General features: G+C 43.2%; 1 protein-coding gene across 1 annotated transcript in view; it reads right to left on the bottom strand.

Annotated features, from left to right (window-relative positions):
• BACH2 (BTB domain and CNC homolog 2) overlaps window positions 1–19,804 on the bottom strand; it is a gene marked incomplete at its 3' end in the record, with an annotated part of 292,225 nt that extends 272,421 nt beyond the window's left edge. The window contains exons 1-2 of the mRNA XM_080700670.1: window positions 19,741–19,804; window positions 9,102–9,211 (exon numbers count right to left, since the gene is read on the bottom strand). Of these exons, the coding sequence (XP_080556796.1) occupies window positions 9,102–9,110 (9 nt within the window). The 5' untranslated portion in view covers window positions 9,111–9,211; window positions 19,741–19,804. The remainder of the gene's footprint in view (window positions 1–9,101; window positions 9,212–19,740) is intronic.
• Window positions 19,805–24,463: the final 4,659 nt, after the last annotated feature.

The raw sequence follows: 24,463 nt of genomic DNA on the forward strand, positions 1-24,463 counted from the left end.
TCCTCCTCCTCCTCCTCCTCCTCCTCCTCCTCCTTCCTTTCTCTCTCTCTCTCTCTCTCTCTCTCTCTCTCTCTCTCTCTCTCTCTCTCTCTTTCTCCCCCCCCCTCATGGACTTAAATCCAAAGTCCAGGCCCGGCGTGGTAGCACATGCTTGTAAATCCCAGCATTCAGGAGGCAGAGACCAGAGGATTGCAGTTTGCAGACAGCCTCAGCTACTTAGCGAGGCCCTTCACAACTTAGTGAGACCCCATTTCAAAAAATAAAAAGACTAGCCAGGCGTGGTGACGCACACTGGTAATCCCAGTATTTGGGAGACTGAGACAGGAGGATCATACAGATTTGAAGCCAGCCTCAGCTACTTGGTGAGGCTCTCAGCAACTTAGTGATACCCTATTTCCAAATAAAATTAAAATAGGTCTGGGAGTGTAGCCCAGAGGTAGAAAGCTCCTGAGTTTCATTCTCAGTACCATAAAAAATAATAAATAAATAAATAAATAAATAAAAAGACTAAAAATATAGGGCTGGGGGTGTAGCTCGGAGGTAGAATGCCCCTGGGTTCCATTCCCAGTACTGCAAAAAAAAAAAAAAAAAAAAAAAAAAAAATCCAAAGTCCAGCTCTTTTCTACTCTGAAGCCTTAACTTACCTGCTATCTACTATGACTCTCCTTATCTTTTCTGACAGGGCTGGGAGCCGCTCAGGGAGGCCCCTCGCTCAGCTCTGTCAGGTCGTGTGGCTGCACAGCACAGGGTGGGTGGGGGGCATGCTTCCAGGTGCCCCAGCACAACTGCTCGTCTGGCGCTCAGACTCTGTACAGAACCACTTTTCAGAGAAAAAGGCACCAAGCACTGCTCCACCACATGCAGCTCTGTGATGCAAAGATAAGCTGTGCACCCAAAGAGAAATGGACTGAAAAATGTTTCTGGTTAAGCGGCAAGGAGGAGAAGCCTTGGGCCTGACTACATGCACTGCTGTTGCTTCCAGAGTCAAAATGGCTGTGTGAAGAAATCAACAAATGGGCAAGCGAAATAAATAGACACTTCATGGAAGAAGAAATTCAAATGGCCAGTAAATGCATGAAGAAATGCTCAACATCATTGGCAATCAGAGAGCTGCAAATCAAAACTACCCTGAGATTTCACCTAGAAAATGGCAATCAATCAAAACACAAACAACAACGAATGCTGGTGAAGATGTGGAGAAGTGGGAACTCTAAGACATTGTTGGTGGGATTGCAAATTAGTGCAACCACTTTAGAAAACAGTATGGAGGATCCCCAGAAGAATGGGAACAAATCTACCATTTGACCCAGCAATACCACTTCTGGGTATCTACCCAAAAGAAAAGAAATCAAACTACCAAACTAATGCATGCATATTTATGTTCATAGCTGCACAATTCACCATAGCCAAACTATGGAACCAGCTAAGATGTCCATCAACAGATGAATGGATTACAAAGCTGTGGGATATGTACACAATGGAATTTTATTCAGCCATAAAAATAAACTCAGTTACATCATTTTCAGGGAAATGGATGGAACTAGAGGACATTATGCTGAACAAGATTAGTCAGTCACAAAAAATAAGAAATTGGATGCTTTCCCTAATATGTGAAAGCTAAAAAGAAACGGGTCATAGGAGGAACTCTAAGTGAAAAAGGAAATCCTATAGAGGAGCAAATAAGGCAACCTAACTGAGAGGATAGGAGGGGGAAGAAAGAAACTCTCTAAGGCACATGATGCACTTAAACAAACATATAGATCTCAACTACTAAGCCAAGCATGGGAAGGAGGGTTGGAGTGAGAATGGGGTAGGGGCTAACTGGGCAATGTGTGCATGTATGTCTACACATTTTTTTTTATCCCATTAGATGTATGAATACAATGCACCAATAAAAAATTTTAAAAAAAGAAATAATGCTACATGTGGGTGTGGTGGCACACACTTGTAATCCCAGCATTTAGGAGGCTGAGACAGAAGGATCTCAGTTCATAGACAGCCTCAGCTACTTGGTGAGGCCCTTTGCACTCAGTGAGATCCTGTTTCAAAATAAAGAATAAAAAAAATAGGGCAGGGGGTATATATAGCTCGGAGCTTGGAGGTTGAATGCCCCTGGGTTCCATCCCCACACCCGCAAAAATAAATAAATAAATAAATAAATAAATAAATAAATAAAAGACAATCCTCTTGAACCCTTTGATGCACATCTGCAATCTTTTTCTGTGTGCATACATTCACCTTTCTAAAAAACAAATAATGATGAAACTGCACGTTTTGCCTTGTAACCTATCTGCTTCTCAACTTACCTAGAACATCTTTTTTTTTAAATTTTTGGTGGTACTGGGGTTCCTGGAAACCCTTCTACCTCCGGGCTACACTCCCAGACCTATTATATATATGTGTATGTGTATGTGTATGTGTATATGTATGTGTATGTGTATGTGTAGATGTATGTATATGTATATATGTATATGTGTGTGTGTGTGTGTGTGTGTGTGTGTGTGTATATATTTTTTTTTTTTTTTTGAAACAGGGTCTCTTAAGCCAGCAAGGCTGGCTTCAAATCTGCGCGACCCTCCTGTCTCCGCCTCCCAAGTGCGGGGATGACAAGTGTGCACCACACCCGGCTAGAACATCTTTAAATGCCATCAATTCTCCTCCATCTTTTTCTTGGCGTTTTTATTGTATAGCTGCAGTATGGTATTTATTGCCTTAGAATCATTACTATTTTGATGACATTGTGATGAGCATCTTAGCTAGATTTTTATACACAGTCAACTTTCTTTAAGTTAACATTCTAGAACTGAAATTCCTGGGACAAAGGTATGTTCATTTTTTAGGCTTGGATACACATGAAGTTCCCTTGAGAAAAGTGTCTTTCAGTGTATGAGCGAGCGTGACAGCCCCAATGCCCACCTTCCCCAACTCAGGGTCACAAAGCCTCGTCCGTGGTACAGTGGAAAACACCATCCTGTCATAGAATTTGCATTTCTTTGATTACTGTCAAGGGTGAACATTTTCTCACATGTTATTTTAGTTTTCTTTGTTTTTTGTTTTATCTTTCTGTTCTTTGTCCATTTTCTATTAAAGCAATCATTTTACTTATCAATTTGTAAGCCCATATAATAATCTAGCCAAGTTAACTTTCTATCATACATGTTATAAATACTGCTCCAGCTTGGTATTTTTCTTTAAGACCACTTCAGAAAGTTGGCTTTTGATTTTTCTTTGTTTTTGTTTTGTTTTTTACTGGGGATTGAACCCAGGGCCATTCTACCTTTGAGCTACACCTCTAGCCCTTTTTTTAATTTTGGAACAGGGTCTTGTCTTACTATGTCAGTGAGGCTGACCTCCATAAATTCCTCCTATCTCAGCCTCCCGAGTACTGGGATTACTGGTGTGTGCCACAAATCCAGCCAGAATGTCTTTAGATGGAAATAAATTTTGAGATTTTACATAGTTAAACATTCTATTTATGATTTCCGCCACTAGAAATTAATAAGGCTTTCTTTATTCCAAGATCATTTAATGTTTGCTTATCAACAAACATTTCATGTCACTACTTTTTAAACTTTACAATAGCTCTTCAAAGTCTGTGGCAAGGAAGACCATTGTTTTTAGAAAAATGACATTTGAGGCTTATTTTATTGTTACTGGAAATTGAACCCCCTGGGGTTCTGCCTCTGAGCAACACCTGTACTCCTTTTTAAATTAAATTAATTTTTTTTTTTTGGTACTGGGGATTGAATTCAGGGACATTCTTTCTCCTACCTACACACCAGCCCTATTTTATTAAATTTTGAAACAGGTTGTAAGTTGCTAAGGGCCTCACTAAGTTGCTGAGGCTGGCCTTGAACCTGTGATCTTCCTGTCTAAGTCTTCCAAGTACTGGGAATACAGGCATGTTTGGAGATTGGACATTTGGTGAAACGTGTAAGCTTGTCCTAGAAAGCAGAGGAGAGAGATCTTATGTGTTTATAATTTGCGAATTCCTTCTCTGTATCCAGTAGCTCTGATAACCTGCTCTTCAGTGGAAGAAGTTTAGAATGGAAAAAGTTTAAACATTAGGTTTATGTTTAAATATTAAACATCTGGATGTGATGACTCTCCTCCCTTTGCAAGAATGGAAGCCGTATGTGTCAAGGACCGTTGTCTTATTCAATGATGCCATTACTGCAAGCACGGTGCGTGGCACACAGCATGCACCTGGTTGACACATGTGGGTGCAGCCATGGTTTTAAATCCCGCAGGGTTATTTATATGCCAGGCTCCGGGTGGGAGAGCCAGGAGGAATGAGTTCTGGTCTTTACTATGCGGTAGCCAGGAGGTGCAAAGTAAGAAAACTATAATTAAAGGCAGAAACTAAGTTTCAGTTTTACTTTCCAGTTGACTGTAGAGATATTGATCTACATGTAAACACGAAACTACCTGCAATGTGGCGAGGTAGTAGGGGTGCTGAGTACTAGAAAACATTCGGAGTAAAAGTTCTGGTGGGCAGACGAGTAAGCTGACAATGGGCTCCACCTGCCAAGAGAGGTCAGCGGCGCTTCTCAACTGCATGGAGGCTGTGCACGGGTCCAAAGCAATAAGTCAGACCTGGCATTATTTGAACAAAATGAAGGAGAAACAGTTGCGAAGAAGAGTCGATTTCACTGTGGGAGAAGAGGGTCATTGAGTCAAACAACAGAAAAATCAATTCTTTTCCAACCAGATGGAGTGTCCTTACAAATTCAAGGCTGAGCCCAGCATGGACGTGTGCTCATGAAAGTAAGGACCATGAGGGAGAGAGGAAAGGATCATAAAGTCACGGCTGCTATCAGGAAGGAGAGGGCCTTCAAGAGCAGAGCGCCGTCCCTTGGTTTGCGGAACTGACATGGTGGTGTGTAGGAAACGGCATCGCCCTGCTTAGCTAGACTCTATAAAATCCCATTTCCCAATAACTGCTCTTACAAGTAATACACTAAAATCCTCTGGTTATAGTATAATATATGGGGAACACCGATAAGCATAAAACATTAGTCCTCTTACTAGCAAAAATGTATACTATGTCCATATGTAATATTTATTTATATATTAACAGGAGAATGATCCAGAAAGTAGACAGGATGAAGACTTTCTGCAAAATTTAAAAGTTAAATCCCCACTATGAAGTTTTTGATCAACAGAAATAATGGGAAATCAGCTCTTAGGAAAAGATCTGAAGGGCATATAAAAGTTGAAAAATGGTCTTCGAGCCTGCTTCAGGGGTGGGAAAAATGAGTGCTCCGGAAAGTATGTGCCCCCGATTTCTTTAATACATAAGGCTCAGATGTACAAAGAGGAAAGCCTGTGTGCCTGTTACAACGGTGACCGATGTGAGGGTATCTATTTTATGTAGGACTTGACCCAGGTGCACTGGCCTCTGGAAAAGGCAGGAGATTCACGGGGAGCCTCGTTCCCAGGAAGGGCTGCTCTCCTCCGTCCAGTCTGGTGCAGCAACGTCCTGCCATCCAGGGCCAGAGCTTTGCTCCTTCCTGGTGTTTCCAGAGATCTTGGCACAGACAAGAGCTGGAGAACTTGAGGGAAAAAGCCTGCCTGTGTGGCAGCTCGTGGGCTAGCAGGTTAGCCTTGTTAAATCAGTGAGACAGCCAGGCGTGGTGGTGCACACTTGTAATCCCAGCATTCGGGAGGCTGAGACAGTAGGATGGTGGTTCTTGGACAGCCTCAGCTACTTAGTGAGGCCCTCTGCAACTCACTGAGACCCTGTTTCAAAATAAGGAAAAAATAGGGCTGGGGTGTAGTTTGGAGGTAGAGTGACCCTGGGTTCCATCCCCAGTACTGCCAAAAAAAAAAAAAAAAAAAATCAGTGAGACAAATTGACAGTGGCACTGTATGTGCGTGTGTGGGTAGGTAGGGGGCATTCCTGTGCTTTCTACAGGGATCACCTCTGATTGACCTTAAAGACACCTGCATCACCCTGGTGACCAGGCATAACAAGAATGCTACACACGGAAGCCACCTCCATCCTGACTCGCCCCTCATCAAAATGTCCTTCTAGCTAGCTGGGTCTAGGATGGAGGGAGGCATTCCAGTGTGTGTCCAACAAAGAGGGGTGTGTGCACTTCAGATGCCGCCAACTTTCTAGGAACAAGTTTATTTAGAATGCCAGTCACACCCACAACGATATTTTCAAAGTTTCTAACTTACATACCTCATTGATGAGATGATTCTCTAGTTTTATGTGTGCTGACAGCAGCCGTTTCCTCCCCAGAGAGTGACCTATTATTCACTGTCTTATGTCAAGAAAACAATAAGAAAAATGCTGACCTATGGAGGTGACACATCGTGCTCAATGACTGCTTTCAATTAAAATAATATAAAATAGAGCCTTGCTTGGCTGCTCAGGCAGAACATAACTTCCCAGGCACAGACACACCTACCCGGACACTTGACATTTCAGAGGAGGAGTCTGTTTCCCAGCTGTGTGTCAAGCGCCAGTCCCTGACAGCAGGACTTGAGCTGCCCTGGAGAACCTCGGGGCAGGGCTATCCAGCAACCTGTGTACACTGATCCGAGATTCCCCGAGAGCTGTCTTAGCTTTTCAGTGCACCAGACTCTAAATAGAAGCCAAGGTTTGCAGCAACAGACCTCCTTCCTCACCCCTACTTGTGACTGTGGTGTAGAACACCTGCCTCCTTTCTAGTATTCTCAAAGCCAACGTCTCCAAGATTTCTTACAAGTAAGTGTTTAAACCAGGGTTAAGGAGGCAGCTGAGGGCCAATCAGCACAAGGCTTCCTGCTCTCTGGCGTGGCTCAGCCAAATGAAAATCTTTGAAACACTTTTTTTCTTAGTCTCTTCTGACTGAGTAAAACAACCACAGAACCACAGTCTCCCATGAAGCTTCGACCTAGGGAAATGAAGGTCTTTACCAGCATCCTGCAAACACCAAAGGCCCTGGGCCTTACAGTCTTAAAAAAAAAAATAAAAAAAACAACAACACCCGAACAATCCAGGCATGGTGGCACACACCTGTCATGCAAATACTTGGGAGGCAGAGGCAGGAAGATCGCAAGTCTGAGGCCAGCCTCAGCAATTTAGCAAGATTTTCAGAAACCTAGTGAGACCCTGTTTCAAAATTAAAATATAAATAAATAAAATAGGCCTGTGAGTGTAGCTCTGCATATTCAATCCCCAGTACTTCTCCCTACACATATACATACACATACACACATGCATGCACACACACATATACACACACATGAAAGACTAGAAAAAAGAAGAAAACCAAAGAGTCTTGAGAAAAATCACCAGTAGAAGACTTTTTTTCTTTTTTCTTTCCTACTTAGAATTGAACCCAAAGGTGAATTGAACTCCAAACTATATCACCAACCCCTTTTTTAATCTATTTAATTATTTATTTATTTTATGGTGCTAGGGATTAAACTCAGGGCCATTTTACCTCCGAGCTATACCCCCAGCCCTATTTTTTATTCTTTATTTTGAAACAATGTCTCACTAAATTGCAGAGGGCCTCAGTAAGTAGCTGAGGCTGTCCATGAACCCGGATCCTCTGTCTTAGTCTCCCAAGTAGGATTACAGGCATGCACCACCATGCCCTACTATTTTGTTTTATTTTTAAAATAAAACTAAGTTGCTGAGAGTCATGCTAAATTGCTGAGGCTGACCAAGAGTCTGCAATCCTCCATCTCAGCCTCCAAAGTGCTGGGATGACAGATGTATGCCACTGTGTCTGGCTCAATAAGTCAAATGGGTATTCTGAAATCTAGGGATTCCTTATTTCCAAGATCAAATCTTCTAAAAGTGCTTTCTAACTCTACCAAAATCTATTGAAAATTTAAAGACACACTTTTTTTTTTTTTGCAGGTCTCTGAAAATGTCTCCTCCCTGTTTTAAATAAACTCTCAGGGGCCCCAAGATCTGGCCCATTCTCTTACTCTAGACTCCTCTTTGGCCATCTTCCACAAGTGTGTTAGTTCTCAACCAGGAGGTGATTTTGTCCCCTCGGGGGACATCTGGCAATATGTGGGGATGTTTTTGGTTTTCATGACTAGAAGAGATGGCTGCTACTAGAAATCCTACAATGCAGAAGACAACATCTCTCAGTGCAAAGAATTACCTGGTCCGTTCATGAGGTGTTGTGTTGAAAACCCTGCTCCAGCCATACCAAACTCTCTGCTGTTCTCTGAACTTGCCAGACTTTCTCATGTATCTTTTGTGCCCAACCATGGGCTGTTTCCTTTATCTGGGTGCACTGCCTGCCTTCTCTGCCCAGGAACTTACCATTTACTACCCAGAATCCAGCTCAAAATGTCACCTCTTCTATATGTCCCTCCTAGACTTCAAAGTTGGAAATTCCTTCTTCTGTGCCTAAAGAACTTCTGGTATATACCTCACTAGGACACTAGCCATACTGACCCCAAATCATCTGTCATCCGCTAAACCCTTGGTCAAGCCTTAGTCATAAATCCCCAGAGTGCCCACCTGGTAATTAATTATCACTCACCAAACCAATCAGGGAACAAATGGAAAGGTTGCAGATGTGCCTTAGACTCTCTTGCAGCTATATCTAAGGGACAGTGGTGCCCTAATATCAAAATCAAGGCAGCAAATGTTTATCCATGTTGTAATACTGGCAAGGAATTAAAGCAGTGGTATATACAATAACACACTTATTTCTTACAGCAATCACAATTATTAGCATTTTATAGGAAAAACAAAGGCATCAAGAAGTTAAGCCACTTGCCCAGGATCACTGAAGCTAACCTCTAGCAGAACTGATATTTAATCTCAGGAAATCTGCTTTCAGAGCCTCAATCTTCTAATATTCATGCCAAGGCAGTTATAGCAACAATCAATCTTTCAGCCCCTCAGAAGGCTCTGGAAAATACACGGATACCTCCAGAGGACTGCATGACCATGGAGTGGCCACCTGCTCCTGTGACCCCACCTGAAACGCTGCACACAGGGATCGCACGACTCTCCAACTTCTACAGTGCTTCCAGAAGGAGAAGCAACCTCCTCACACCTGCAAAGGCGTGTGTGCCCAAGAAAAGCATGGCACCATACGAAAAATACAAATGCAGATTCAAATACCTCCTACCTTGCTCATGCTGCAGGGATGAGAGCAAGAGATCAGACATGTCACAAGGAGAGGCAGCTCTTGGTTCTCCTCGTTCCTGGAGCCCTCACTTCTCGAAGCCGACAGCCACACTGTGTACACAAATAAGAAATCCATCAGTGCTCAGGAAGGCTCAAAGCAATCCTGCCCAGTGCAGCTGTCTGCCAAGATTGCAGTAATCTGTGTCCATGCTGTCCAATAAGGTGGTCACATGTGTCTACTGAGACCTCAGCTCTATTGCTGTGTAGCAGGATTGGGTTCTGGGGAGCTGATCCCGTGCTATTTCTTGCCCCTTTCAAGAAAGTCAAAGCCCAAACTAGAAATTGCTAAACTTTTAATTGTATGCAACTTTAACTAAACTTAGTTAATGTGGTTACCATTGGGTAACCCTACCCAACTCCAGCAAGGCCACAGGCCTCAGTCTCTCAAAACCTGGATATACAGTTTGCATGACATTAATTGTGGATCCCTCTCTGCCTCCCACCCCAAGTTTTGATGTCGTTTTCATGTATGTCTACAAACAAGCCAGACTGAAATAATAATTCCTCCTCCTCCTCCTCTCTTCTTCTTCTTCTTCTTCTTCTTCTTCTTCTTCTTCTTCTTCTTCTTCTTCTTCTTCTTCTTCTTCTTCCTCTTCCTCCTCCTCCTCCTCCTCCTCCCCCCCTTCCCCTTCCCCTTCCCCTTCTCCTTCTTCTTCTTTTGGTACTAGGGATTTTCTGGGGTCCAGCCCTAGCAGGAGTGGGGGGTCGTGTTGGTGAGAGAAGAGTCAAGGTCGAGAGTGAGAGAAGACCCTGACACACGAGACCAGATGCAAGCTTCTCCAACTTTATTCAGGATTTTTTACAATCTTTATACTTTCTTTCTTGGCAGGATAGACAAAACCACAGTCATGTAAGCAGAAATCTTCAAGGACAGAAAAAGTCTTTAACAGACTTCAGGAGAGGGTGTCAAACATTTAATAAATCATAGAAAGTATGCTTTGCCTCATATCACAAGGTCAGCTTGAACTTAATCTCATATGTTGGCCCAAACTAAGGTCAACTTGAACTTAATCTTTGGCCTAAACTTTATCCTTGGGGGGAAAAAAAGATCTTTGCTGACTCAGTCTCTCATATGCCACTGCCCATTACACATATTAATCTAAATAATCTTAAAATAATTTTTTGAAGAAGGAGATGCTCATACTCATGGGGGACTTAGGCTTTTGCGAGTGCCCTGGCCGAGCTTTTGCTCAAGGCCTGCACGAGATGCTGTAGCAGGGATTGAACCGAGGGGCTTTCTTTCTCCAAACTCTTATCCCCAGTCCTTTTTAATTTTGAAAGATGGTCTTACTAGATTGGTGAAGGTCTCACTAAGTTGCTGAGGGTAGCTTTGAACCTGAGATCCTCCTGTCTCAGCCTCCCAAGTCCTGGGATTACAGGGGTGTGCCATTATGCCCAATAAGACATACAAAAATTATTTGAAGAGAATACCATAAAAAAGGTCTTAATAAATATTATAAATAGACTTTTTTCTTTACCGTCACTCACAGAGCCTAGTATGATACAGACTCAACATAGAATCTTGAAATTAATGCTACTCATCATTGCAGACTCTGAGGGTTTTTTGTAAAAAAGAAAAATCATTTAATGCCAGCATTACAAATCTTTTTAAAGATATTAAGTATATCGTATAGATGTACAGTACTAAAAATTTTACAATGTACCTATATATGAATGCTCTCATTTAGTACTGATGTCAATCTCAGTGGTAGTTTTCCTAACCAGATTCAGAAGGAAAAAAAAAATATTCTTCTCGGTCATACTGTAATATGCAGAAGATGCTGGGCTAGAAGTGACTTCATTTCAAGATACCATGGAAGCAAAGCATGTGCAAAGAACACAAATTTTAAACACACACACACACACACACCCTCAAAGACCTTCATCAACAGTAAACACCTTAGAGAACAGTGACAGTTCTAAAAACTGGGTCAGTCGCTTCTGGACACCAAGCAGAAATCCTGGCCTCATTCTATCAAGTACTTTCCATCTCTTTTGAAACAGAAAGAACCTGGTTGTCTTGTAGCCAATTCAGTTTATGACAAAGCATAGAGAAATCTACAACTTAAAAAAAAAATAGGCTACATTTTAAATAAAAAGCATCAAGGAAAAAGATCCCTGAGTTACCAGGGTAGAGAATAATGGTGTTTTCATTGTATTCTATTTCTCTGTTTCTTTTTAATCTTTTAAGGAAGTCAGAGTTCCTCAGTACTAAACAAAAAAAGAGCACCTACATATTTAAAGGGGCCTTGAGAAAGTCCATTCCACGAGCCAATGAGTGGCTTCTACTCAGTCAATCCTGATAGGTGTGGTTCAGTGGGCGATAAACCTGAGGTCGAGCGTGGTGGCGTATGCCTGTAATCCCAGTCCTTGGGAGGCTGAGGCAGGAGGATCACAGGTTAGGTGCCAGTCTCAGCAATTTAGCAAGACCCTGTTTCCAAACAAAAAATAAAAAGGGTTAGGGTATAGCTCAGAGGTAGACTATCCCTGGATTCAATTCTCAGTAACATTAAAAAAAAAAAAAGGTTAATGAGGTGTCATTGCTCTTTAGAGATGAACAGAGGTATGGGGTAAGCAGGCGGGTGGAGACAGGAAGAGCAGAAGGAGAGGATTTTGGGTGTGGCTCATGGTAGAGTCTGTGCTTAACATGCAGAAGTCCCTGGTGGGAGAGAGGAGAGGAGGAGGAGGAGAGAGGGTGAGCAAAGACACCTGGAGACAGCTCTGGAGACGTGGCCAAGTGCCCCTCACCAGCCAGGTTCTCGCTGTGACAGAGAGCCAGGGCTTCAGGCTCCTGGTGACGCCTGCACACTCTGGCATCTCTGGGATTGTACACGCTCATGGCTTGGGCGTCAGGACGTGGGAGTTGGAGAAAAGTGAAGACCGGGTCTACCTGTTTCACCGCTATTTATTTACCATCAGCCTCCACCTAGCACACAGGGAGTCTGTTTTTCCTGGATTACTGCTGAGGTGTGGGGAGGTTGGTGAGAACAGCATAAGCTGCTTTTATTCTAGCCACCTTACTCTAAGAGAGGCTTCCGGGAGTCATGGGCTGTTTTCTTTGTGCATTGTTGTCCTGGCCCTTGAAAATGCAGCTAATATCTATTGCCCTTAAGAGCAGGGACTAGGAGGATTTGGGCTTTTCTCTCACTCCAACTCCCCACTCCCTTCTGAGATGTTTATTCTAAAAGCCTTTTGTAATGTATCTCAAAGGTCAGGTGCTCCAAAGGGATATAGCTAACAAAAGTAAGGAGGTCATGCTTCGCAATGTAAGGGTCTTGCTGACTTCCAGATGTAACGCTCCCGCGGCCGTCTGCAATGGGCACTTCGATCCAGAAGCTTAAGGGCAGGGGCTCATTCCACAGCCAGGAGTTGGCAGAGAAGGAAGAAGCGAACAAATAGAAAGACAAACAGGCTTTAGAGAGAAAGGGCATAGAAGAGTCTAGAGAAAATGCTCATAAAACTATGACTTAGGAGCTTGGGCAAGCAGATGGTCAGCTGAGAGAAATGTATCTAAGTCCCCCCCATCTTATTTTTAGGGTTGAAGTAATTTGCATGTCTCTGATGTTAAGACCTGACAACCTTCACCTGAAACCCTTGTCCAAGACTAAATAAATGTAATGTAAGACCATTTTATTACAGAAAGTTCAATTTTTCCCTTTTATAAAATAAGGGACATGTGCTGGGACTGACGACCCAAGAACAAAGAAACAAACAGACCTTGGTCCCTACCCCAACATACACACACACTTCCCAAGTGGTTGGCTCATTCCTTTCTCCCCAAAGAAGAGGCAGAGGAGCCAGCGCTGCACGAGGAGCTTCTCGTAGGTAGGTCCTTCTCCATCCTCCATGCTACAAACAGAACCATGGCTCTGGTTACTAAAGACCATAGGTGTCACCCCACCACTGCACCAAGGCTGCAGATGCACCATGACATGGTTCTGCCCCAAGAGACTGGCTAATTTACCACGTGCCTTGCTCCCCTGCAACAGGCCTTCACAGCTCAGCACAGAAAGCAAGTACCCTAAGCCAGAGGTGTCACTTTCCCATCAACGTCATCAAAGGCCCCAAAGACAGAGCCAGCATTGTGAATGTTAATACTCTGAATTTTTACTAGGATGCGAGTTATGGCTCATAGGAAATCGTGATAAGGAAGAGGAAACACGTGGGTTATAAATTATAAAGGAGAAACACACTGTTAGCAACACACAGGAAAAGTTGGTCTGAGAGCCAGACAGAGAAGATTGAAAACCAGTATAGGGCCAAGAGTGCCGCATGTTTTTACATAACTACTTCTGGTGCCTGAGTTAGTGATTTCCCGTAGTCAAGTCATGCATATAGAGCCGGGGAGGTAGTTCCATGTTGCAGACTTGCCTAGTACACATGAAGCTCTGGGTTCAGACCCCAGCACCAAAAAAAAAAAAAAAAAAAAAAAAAAAAAAAAGAAAAAGAAAAGAAAAGAAAAAATAAAGAAAAGGAAAAGAAAATCACATGTATAATTTATGTTTAGATTCAGAGCTATCACTATAAAAGGTCAGGCTCAGTCTCCCAGTGATTTAGGATGATCTCAAGTTAAAAGCAAAATACTGATGCGTTCCCAAGAGGTTACCTGGCTCAGCCAACTTCCCTTGCCTGGTGTGACTATCTAAAAAAGGGGTGGCAAATTCAGATGCTGACAGGATTCAAGCATGAACTGTGAGTGGATAGCCAGGCCTAAGAAGTGAGGGGCGGCTGGGTGTGCCTTGCAAAGCAGGAGAGGCACAGTCCCCAGAGCGGCTGCCACGTGCAAGAACCTGAACACTGAGACAGTATACAAAGCCACTTGCTTTTTAATATTGGAAACTTGTATGCTGAGATTTCAGAAATCCTGTAGGGGCTGGATTTGGTGGGCCATGACCTCTGAAGTCAGCCAGGGGAGTCTTCATTCCTTTACATTTCTGGTGATGGAAGCTGTCACCCTGCTGCCAGGCCCCTCCAGGGTTGTAAGGCTTTCAATGTGTTCACACCAGTTTCTGTATCAAAATAGCTCAAGTTCTCCCACCTCACAGGCACGGGCCTCACAGTCATTCAAACACCACATCTTGGATTTCCAGCCCCAGCACACTGCTCACCCACTTTGAAAAATGATTTCTGTGCCTGGCGTGGTGGCGCACGCTTGTAATCCCTGCGTTTGGGAGGTGGAAACAGGAGGATCACGCAGGTTCGAAGCCAGCCGAGCTGGCTTAAGAGACCCTGTTTCTAAATAAAATATAAAATAGGTCTTGGAGTATAGCCCGGAGGTAGAAGGGTTCCATCCCCAGTACCACAAAAAAAAAGAAAAAAAAAAGAAAAAAAAAGAAAAAAAAAAGATTTCTGTGTTAAGTATGGACACCACAGCCCCTAGATCTTATATCTCATAGCAGGTCTGAAAGAGTCACAGGTGGGTGGCATCAGTCTCTTCTGGCACCTGGGAATTCCTTTTCCTGCTTTTAAACTCATATAGACTTGAAAATATTCTCTCTTTTATCCAACGTGCCTTGGATTGGGGGTGGGTGCCGTGTGGGGCAGAAGTGAGTCAGGCAAGGTCAATTCAGTATATGCTCTTTTGTTAGTCTTGTCCAGTTTGAGGTGCCTTAAACTAAATTTTGCCATATTTAGGTCCCATATGTGGCCATGTGACTAGCACTTAGGATAGAGCCAGAAATAGTTTCTTTGTAGCATGATTTATATCGTTGTAAGGCATTCCCTAACTCTTTCTCATAGCAGAGTGAAGTTGGAAGAGAAAGGACTTCATGGTAGCCCTGGCCTTAAGAAACCTACCAGAAGCCAGCACTCGGGCTGGATGCCCACGATGGCAGGTCGCCTTCTTGCCTAAGGCTGCACTTTGTATGTGCACAACAGCAGTCTTCAGTTTTGTGGAAAGGAATCTGCTTTATGTTCACCTTTCCATGCCTTATAATTAGATGGCAGTATGCTTATGTTTTGAAAGGATGAGTGAGGCTTTGCTGGCAAGAAATAAAATAAGGGCACAACCTCGCCAAGTCACAACCCGGGACTGTAAGGGGTGGCTGCAGTTCCCCAACGGCCGCCAAGACAGCATGAGCAGAAAACGGTCCCAGCAGCTGACCCAAAGGTCCCGTCCCCGGGGTCTCCTCTGATCTCATTACAGCAGTCTACACGAGTCCTCACAAAACAAACAGAGGAAATTTATGACTGCCTTAGTTGTGGAAAGCTCCACATTCCTTTTTAACGAGAGCTCCAGCTTCTGAGACCACAGACACCGGGATCAAGAGGGTGTGAATGATAGCTCTGCTCCCAAGAAGGCACCCTCACAGCCGCCTTCCTCCTGGGGCTGCACAGAAGGGGTGAGCCCAGGCCTGTGTTCTCTGCATTGGCCCCTAGTGAGACGGCCCCTCAGTCTAATGTCAACATCCCTCGGCCACTTCCTTTTGAGTAGCTCTGGGAAAGCTGCCACGAGGCGGCCTTGAAGGATTCCACCTGCTCAGGCCAGAATTCCAAGAGAGAGGGTGTTCTACAAAAACAGAACTCTGAGTCTTCTGGTGGGGAAAACTTCTCCCTAACATACTCCTGCCTGTGTCTTGGAGAATGTTACCCCACTTGGGATTTCTATTTGAAATGTCAAGAGAAGCCAGGCGTGGTGGTGCACGTTTGTAATCCCCACGCTTGGGAGGCGGAGACAGGAGGATCGCTCAGGTTTGAATCCAGCTGTCTTAAGAGACCCTGTTTCCAAATAAAAATATAAAAATAGGTTTCTGGGAGTGTAGCCCGGAGGTAGAAGGGCTTCCAGGAACCCCAGTACCACCAAAAGAAAAAAAAAAATGTCAAGAGAATGGGTCTTTACCCATGAGCAGCAAGCTCTGCAGGAAAGTGCAAGCTCAGGATGCTGGAGGCTCTGGGTTCGAATCTCAGCACCACTCTCCCAAAGACAAGAGGCAAAACATTACTTTATAGCCATCCACTCAGTCTCAGAAGTAATGGAATTCCCCACTTAGGTGGTAGAGAGTAAACTGCTAAAGTGAGATGAGAATGTAGAACAGCAGTGCTGAGCTGGGTGATTTTGCCTCTCAGTAACATCTGACAATATGTGGAGACATTTTTGGCTATTACCACTGGGAGAGGATGCTCCTAGCATCTGGTGGGTAGAGGCCAGGGATGCTGCTAAACATCCTCCCAGGCACAGGAGAGACCCCATAATAAGAAATATCTGGTCCAAACTGTCAACAGGAGTCAGGTGTTGGTGGCACATGCCTGTCATCCCAGTACTTGGGAGGCTGAGATAGGAGGGCTGCAGGTTTGAAGCCAGTCTCAGCAACTTGGTGAGACGCTCAGCAACTTAGTGAGGTCTTGTTTTAGAACAAAAAATAAAGCCTGGCGTGGTGGTGCACGCTTGTAGTCCTCGTGCTTGGGAGGCTGAGACAGGAGGATCACACAGGTTTGAAGTCAGCCTCAGTTACTGAGTGAGGCTCTCAGCAACTTACTGAGACTCTGTTTCCAAATAAAATATAAAATAGGTCTGGGAGTATAGCCCGGAGGTAGAAAGCCTCTGGCCTCTGGGTTTCATTCCTATTACCACCAAAAAAAAAAAAAAAAAAGCTCAGAAGTAGAATGCCTCTGAGTTCAATCCCCAGTACTAAAAGAAACACAAATAAACAAATAACCCACAGAATATCAGCAGGGTGAGACTAAGAAACCCTGATGAGGAGGGAGCACCCAAGGACCTGGCCAACTCATAAGAACATGATGAAAACATGGGTATCTTGCAGTCTGGGGATCCCAAAAATGTACCACAAAGTTTTACCAGTTTTCTCCTCTAGCAAAATGAATAAAAGCTGCTCCTCAGCCACTGAGAATAAGATCAGTAGGCTTGCCTGGAGAAAGGGTGGTGCGGCTTCAGTTAGCCTAGATTGCCAGCAGCATCATGAGTGCTGTGTTTATTCATTCAAGGTGTGATCTGAATGCTTCCTGTCAAAACTCAGTGATGACTATTAACAGGAGGAATTTATGAGCTAAGTTCCATGATTACTGAAACCATACAGGTAATCTAAGTCTATCTAGATATGGGGAAAATGCAAAATGTTTCAAACTTTTAAAATACTAATAAAATACATAAAACCATGGAGACATTGACCTACATTCTAGTTAGGTTGGCAAAACAAACAAACAAAGCTGGGCTTGGTGGCACAGGCTTGTAATCCCAGTACTTGGGAGGCTGAGACAGGAGCATCCCAGGTTTGTGCCCAGACTTAGCTACTTAGTGAGGCCTCTGCAACTTAGTGAGACCTTGTTTGAAAACAAAGAGTAAAAATAGGGCTGAGGTTGTAGCTCAGAGGTAAAATGCCCCTGGGTTTAATCCCCAGTACTACAAACAAACAAACAGACAAAGAAACAAACAAACAAACAGCTACCTTATACAGTAGGTTTCAAAATAAATGCAGAATTGCAGAAGTGCATCACATCGAAAATAATCATGGTGCTCCCCATTTCTGGTCCTGTTACCATACATTTCCCTCTACATGGCATACTTCTATGGCATTTGATGGAAGGTGGACTGTCCATTTAGAAAGCCCAGTCATTATTCTCTTCTGAACTTTTTTATTCCAGGAAAAGAAGGGGGGAAGTCCCATGCAAGCACCACTAATGCAAGTTAGCGATTTTGAAGAAGGAAAAGAATTTTGTGAATGAGCAGGTTCAATTTTTTAATGGGATATATTAAAGGCTGTGGTATAAACAGTAAACAAAACGAACTCACCAATGTTTATTAATACCGTCAACCACAATGCAAGAAATCAGGCTTCCCCACTCTATCCCAAAAGCTAAAGGAAAATGAATACTGTGGTATGGAAAAACGATACCTTCCTTGGCATTTCAAAACCATTGCTCAATTCTTCTTGAGCAAGGAAACCATAGTAATGACTCTATTTTATCTACCGCAATTATGGTACACCTCACAGCAATTCTCCACAATATCCCCTTTCCTCCCTCCACTCAAGTCCTGCTAAATAATCTCTGGAAACCATTAACCAAAGAGCCCTGTTCCAATTTTCCTCTTCTCCCTCCCCTGCTTCCTCAGTCACGCTGGCGTCAGGACAAAGCAAACTTGTATTACATCACAGAGCAAACTCATTTTCTCTAAACCAGCCCATTGGTAGTTCACTGCTACTGGAACCCAAGGCTGTCAACAGTGTGGTCTTTGTGTGGTGGGTGTTTCTTTAATTTTTTTCTTTCTTTCTTTTTTTTTTTTTAAGTTTCTCCACTCCCCCTTCCTCTGTTAAATAGAGGCAAGCTGCTGGTTTTAGCCTGACTCCACCCAGCTCTGTAAACTAGACATTACCTTATACACAAATGACTCTAGGCATTCCTCAGGCTAGCTGCCTTGCTGCAAAATTCCTGTGCTCTCCAGCAGCCAGGGCAGCTAACACTCCCTGGCTTCCTCTCCTCTTTCCTCTCCTTTTTCTTTCTTTTTTTTTTTAAATTTTCTTTTCTTCTTTTTTTTAATTTCCACTGCCTCACTGTGTTTTTGTGTCAATGATCTCACATGACTCAACAACTCCATCTGCCTGAAGCGGGCCAAGTCTGGAGCCCTCCCAGGAGGGAGGAGAAGAATTTTGCTTTGTGGAAAGGACCTGGAACTCTGCCCTTTCTCTGGCTCGAATTACCCGCCTGTCAGGCCTGACGGATTTGGCTAAAAATAAAAGGAAGCGGGCCGTGAAAAGCAGATGAATGGGCTCAGCAGTTCCTTAGATAACAGGGGCCTGCTGTTGCCCAAAGCTCCCCAAACAGAAACTTCAAACTCAAGGCCTTTCAGTGTGCCCATGTGGCCTTCAGGTGAAGAGACTGCCATTCCCCAGGACAAGGGTACAGGGCGCACGTGGGGAATTTGGTTTCGGCACTTACCTCTGTGTGTGTGTGTGTGTGTGTGTGTGTGTGTGTGTGTGTGAGAGAGAGAGAGAGAGAGAGAGAGAGAGAGAGAGAGAGAGATGGGGAGAGGCAGCCTCATATCCAAAGTTTCTCAGAAAACAGTAGAGTTCAGAAAAGTGAAGGCTTGGCTTGTACAACAGGAAAGGCACGTTTCCACTACAAAATCACCCTCCTCCCTACCTCTAACACCAGACATTTCCAGCCTCGCTATGATGTCACTCCTCCATTCAGAGCCAGCAAAGAGCTGAAAGTCCTTCTTGTAAGTGTATGCCCAGCGCCCGCAGTGGGTATTAAGCACTTAGGTTGGCAATGTAATAACACACTGTAACAATCTGTAATATGAGGCGGTCAGCAAAGCCCTGGCTCTGAAAGCTATTTCTCCCCACCATTAACCATATGTTTGGTTCCTCAGATAGCCAAGCGGGTGTTCCAGCTTACCATCTGGTTTCTATCCACACCAGCAACTGCAAAGCGCAGGCTCCGTCCCTCTGGAGCAGCGAGTCTCTCTCTCTCTCTCTCTCTCTCTCTCTCTCTCTCTCTCTCTCTCTCTCTCTCTCTCTCTCTCTCTGCTGTTTTTCCCTGCCCCTTGCCTCTTCCCAGCTCTTTGGTTCCCTCGCCGAAGAATTCTCTGCCATTCATCATGTGCAAAGAAAACTTTACCTGACATGGCAGCAGCAGAGCCGTTAAGAATGCACAGCTGTATTGCAAGCACGCCAGAGGGCCCTTGACCATCCGTGGAACCTGTTCAAGAGAGCCTCTACCCCTTCCTCGCTGCCTAGGAGTGCTGACACTTGATCCGGCATGTTAAAAATAGGTACATTCTTGATAGATCCAGGGGTTTCTGGGGTGCCCGGCATAGTCACTTCATCTTCAGAGATCGGGACCTTAAAACACACACGCACGCGCACATGCACACACACACATACACACACACGTGCACACACACACGTGTACACACATGCCTCAACTTTGCTTCTGCATTCAATCTGCCTGACGTCAGTCTCACACAGGATGACATCCTCCTGATTGCAAATAACCAACTAACTACAGGATTTGATTCCTTTTTCTGCCCTAAAATACTTGATCCCTAGTGTGTGTGTGTGTGTGTGTGTGTGTGTGTGTGTGTGTGTATATATTTTTTTTTTGGCTCTGGGGATGGAACCCAGGGGCATTTTACCTCCGAGCTACACCCCCTGCCCAATTTTTTATTCCTTATTTTGAAACACGGTCTCACTGAGTTGCGGAGGGCCTCACTAAGTAGCTGAGGCTGTCCGCAAACCGCGATCCTCGGATCTCAGCCTCCCAAATGCTGGGATTACAAGCGTGAGCCACCACGCCCGGCTTTAATTTTTTTTTTTTTTTCTGTGAGTTCTTTTCCTCTTGAATAGCCCAAACTGAGTGATCTGACATGTAGGAAAAATGAGAGCACACAGCTACTTTCAACTTGCAAAACTTATACTTTCTTTTGTCTGCCCGTTTAAAAGTAAGGACATAGAACCTATCAGAATTTATAGGATTTTCTCACATTGTTTCCAAAGTATTTAATCCCAGACCTTCTCCTTTACAAGATTTAAAGTAGTACTTTATTACCTTTAAAATATATATAGATATTTCATACACAAAAATTGGGTCATTTTTCTCCCCATTCACATAAAAATGTCTACAACACCAACCCATTTTATCGAATTAGGAAATTCAAGTTAATTCTTTCCCATGCCTTAAAAAAAGGACACTGGTTTCTCATACACCAAGAACAAAAGGAAGAATATCATTAAAAACTGATTAAGCAGGATGTCAGATTTTATCATCATGGCTGAGCCAGGAGGACCTGCCAGGGGAGTGTTGTTTATCATGCTAACAAGGGTGCCAGGAAGGGACACTGCCCGCGCTGACGTCTCCAGCCCACCGCCCCGTCAGGCAATGGTGTTTCCATGATCTGACATAGGTGTTGTGTTAGCTATTTCTACCAATAAGGGACAGAAAAATTCTGCTGCATGTAGATTTTAAAGAATGACAGGAAAGGGAATTTTAAATTTCAGCAGCTTCAGGAAATTGTTGACAGATGATAGGTTCTACTAAAGGCTGTTTGGGACCCTTAGATCATCATATCAATGCAAGATTGCATTAGCCTTATTCGTAAGAAAGAAAATAACACGATATAGTTGATTAAAAAGAAAAAATGTTAAACTCGAAACTTGGACATTTTCATAGCTAGCTACCAATGTTTTTCAAAAATACTGGTGCCTGGGCTTACTTTCACTGGCCCATTTTACTGGGATTCCTGGTGTGGGCCTGGACATCAGTATTTTTGGAAAGTTTTTCACTTTTGTGGAGCCGGAACTGAGTTCATGTTCTACATGAACTGGCATGATATTAGACACTATTTCACCAAAACCAAAGTGAAACCTTTGGAATAGAATTGCAAGTCAAATTTAGAATTAGAACAGTGGCTTTCAGACATGTTTTGAAGTTGTCCATCTAACAAAAATGTTAGGTGAAATCCCTGTTAAAAAAAAAAAATAGGTGAAGAGCCAGGCGTGGTGGCGCACACTTGTTATCTCAGCATTGGGGAGGCTGAGACGGGAGGATCGCAGGTTTGCGGCCAGCCTCAGCTACTAAGTGAGGCCCTCTGCAACTCAGTGAGACCTTGTTTCAAAAGGGCTTGGAGGCTCTGGGTTCCATCCCCAGTAACAAACAAGCAAACAAACAAAAATATGTGAAAGTGGCCATTCATACTAACATTCTATATTTTCAATCCATATAATACCTATGGCTTTTGCACACTTAAATTTATCATTTTTAAATCATTATAAGGGTGACTGAGAAAAGCGGGGCTTAAGAGCCCCGCTAACAACCAATCTCCATTACCACAAAATCAGTGCCTTTCATAGCCAGAAAACACCATCACCAGAGAAACAAAAAAATCACCAGGCTCCAGAGAGAAAGCGGACTGAGAACAGAGCTCAGAGCCACAGAGGAGATACACCGGCCTCACGCCCGAGGACGCGGCAGCAGCGCCATACTGCTGGCGGCAGCGGCGAATTCACCAGACGGCTACAGCAAGCCGAGGTGAGCCGCTGTGGAACAGCCAGGCGGGATTTTTCAGCGCAGGGAGCATCTAAAGCTCCCAGTGGCTGAACTCAGCACACGCTGCAGGGACTCAGAGTGGATCTCAAAACCAAGAAGAAATAAGCCAGGCCCATGGCCGAGGGTGTAGCAGCGGCGCCATATTGCCACCAGCGGCAGCAGCGGCGAATCCACCGAGTCCAGTACAGCTACATCTGCGTACTCAAGAACAGTGAGTCAAATTGCGGGCCACAGAAGAGAAATCCCAGTACTGTACTCACTGGGACTTGACCCAGTGGGAGAGGGGCGGTGGCAGAGATATCACACCATAGGAGAACGTGCAACCTGGCACCCCCCATAGTTTAAAGCAGCCTCTATCGACTCTATGGGTCTGAGACTCTGTGATACAACCCAGTAAAGGAGTAGTGGGGTCTGAGATACTACTGACTCGAGATCCAGAACACCTTAAGTGAAGTCATAGTGACCCAAGGGAAGAACCCAGAGAAAGCACAAACTTCCAAAATCATGGGAAAGAGGAATAACACTGCAGTAATGAATGCCCACAACCCCACAACATCAGAACCCGATAAAACAGAAAATCAGAGATTTCTAGAAGATCAAATCAGGAAAATAACTGTAGAAATAATAGAGGTGCTTCGAAAAGAACTCAGAGAGAGCCAAAAAGAGATAAAGGATGCAATTAATGAAGTAAAGGCCTCAATTCAAAGCACAAACAACCGATTAGAACACATGGAGAACAGAATCTCACTCTTAGAAGATGATCATTCCAAAAATAAATGCATAGTTTCTAATCTAGAAAAAAATATCCAACAGCAGGAATCTGACATTGAAGAAATATGGGCCCATTTTAAGAGAGCTAACCTAAGAATAATTGGAATAGAGGAGGGAAAAGAAAGTGAAACCAAAGGGATCAACAATCTCTTCAAGGAAGTAATAGCAGAAAATTTTCCAAACATAGAGCAAGAGGTTGATACACAGGTCCAGGAAACTTATAGAACTCCCTTTAGACAGGATATGAGAAGAGGATCCCCACGCCACATAATTGTCAAAATGACCAATGTGGAAGCCAAGCAGAGAATCTTAAAGGCAACAAAAACAAAGGGCCAAGTGACCTTCAGAGGCAAACCAATTAGAATCACTCCAGACTTCCCAACCAAGTCATGAGAGCCAGAAGGGCTTGGAGTAACATATTCCAAACTCTGAAAGAAAACAACTTCCAGCCAAAAATTTCCTACCCAGCAAAACTTTCTATCAAATTAGATGGAGAAATAAGAAGCTTCCATGACAAACAGAACTGAAGGAATTTATGTCTTCAAAACCAGCGCTAGAGAAAATACTCAAAGAGATTAACTACAAAGAAGAAATAGGTAACACACACCAGAACCAGAGAAACAAGAGTTTCCATCCAACAGACAACTAAGATTGGTTATCTGTGGAGATTCATTATTTATGTTAGTCTTTTACCTATCTCTAAATGGTATTGTTTCCCTTTATTGTTGTTAAGTTTTAGGATTTCTAGTTGGAATATTAATAAACCTTCAGATATAGCATTTGGAAATATTTTATCCCATCCTATTAGTAACTTTTAACTCTGTTTACATTGTCTTTGGATATACAAATATTTTTTATTTTTTAGGGAGTTTGTATACTCTTCTGTTGCCTGTGCCATTGAAATAATATCCAAGAAATCACTGCCAATTTCAATGTTGTGAGGTTTTACAACCCAGATTTTCTTCTAAAAGTTTATAGTCTTAAGATTTATATTTAGGTCTTTTATCTATTTTGAGTTAATATTTGTATATGGGATTAGGTAAGGGTCCAATTTTATTCTTTTCCATATAATTATTATTTTTCAACAATATTTAGTTAAAAGATTATTATTTCAACCACCAAATGTTCATGGAAACCTTGTCAAAAATAACTTGACAATATAGGGAAGAATTTAGCTCTAGGCTTGTATTTAACTCCAATGGTTTATATATCTGCCTTTAGAATAGTACTACACTGTTTCAATTATTGTAGCTTTATATGGTTTGAAATCAGAAAATATATATCTTCTAGCTTTGTTCTTTTTCAAGATCGTTTTGGGTATCTAGAATCCATATTCCACATTAGGATAGCTTTTTTTCTGAAAAATAAATATATAAATATATGATAGTTTCACCTAAAAAAATAGAAAAAAATATTCTCTGGTAAGAAAGAAAGCAAAAAGAAATATTGAAATGTTATCTTTAAGTCATCAAAAGCTTGGTATCAGACAAATGAAACTGTTATGTGAGATTATCATTTTTAATTTTGGAT

Source organism: Muscardinus avellanarius (assembly GCF_963383645.1).
Source record: "Muscardinus avellanarius genome assembly, chromosome: 8".
NCBI lineage: Eukaryota > Metazoa > Chordata > Mammalia > Rodentia > Gliridae > Muscardinus > Muscardinus avellanarius.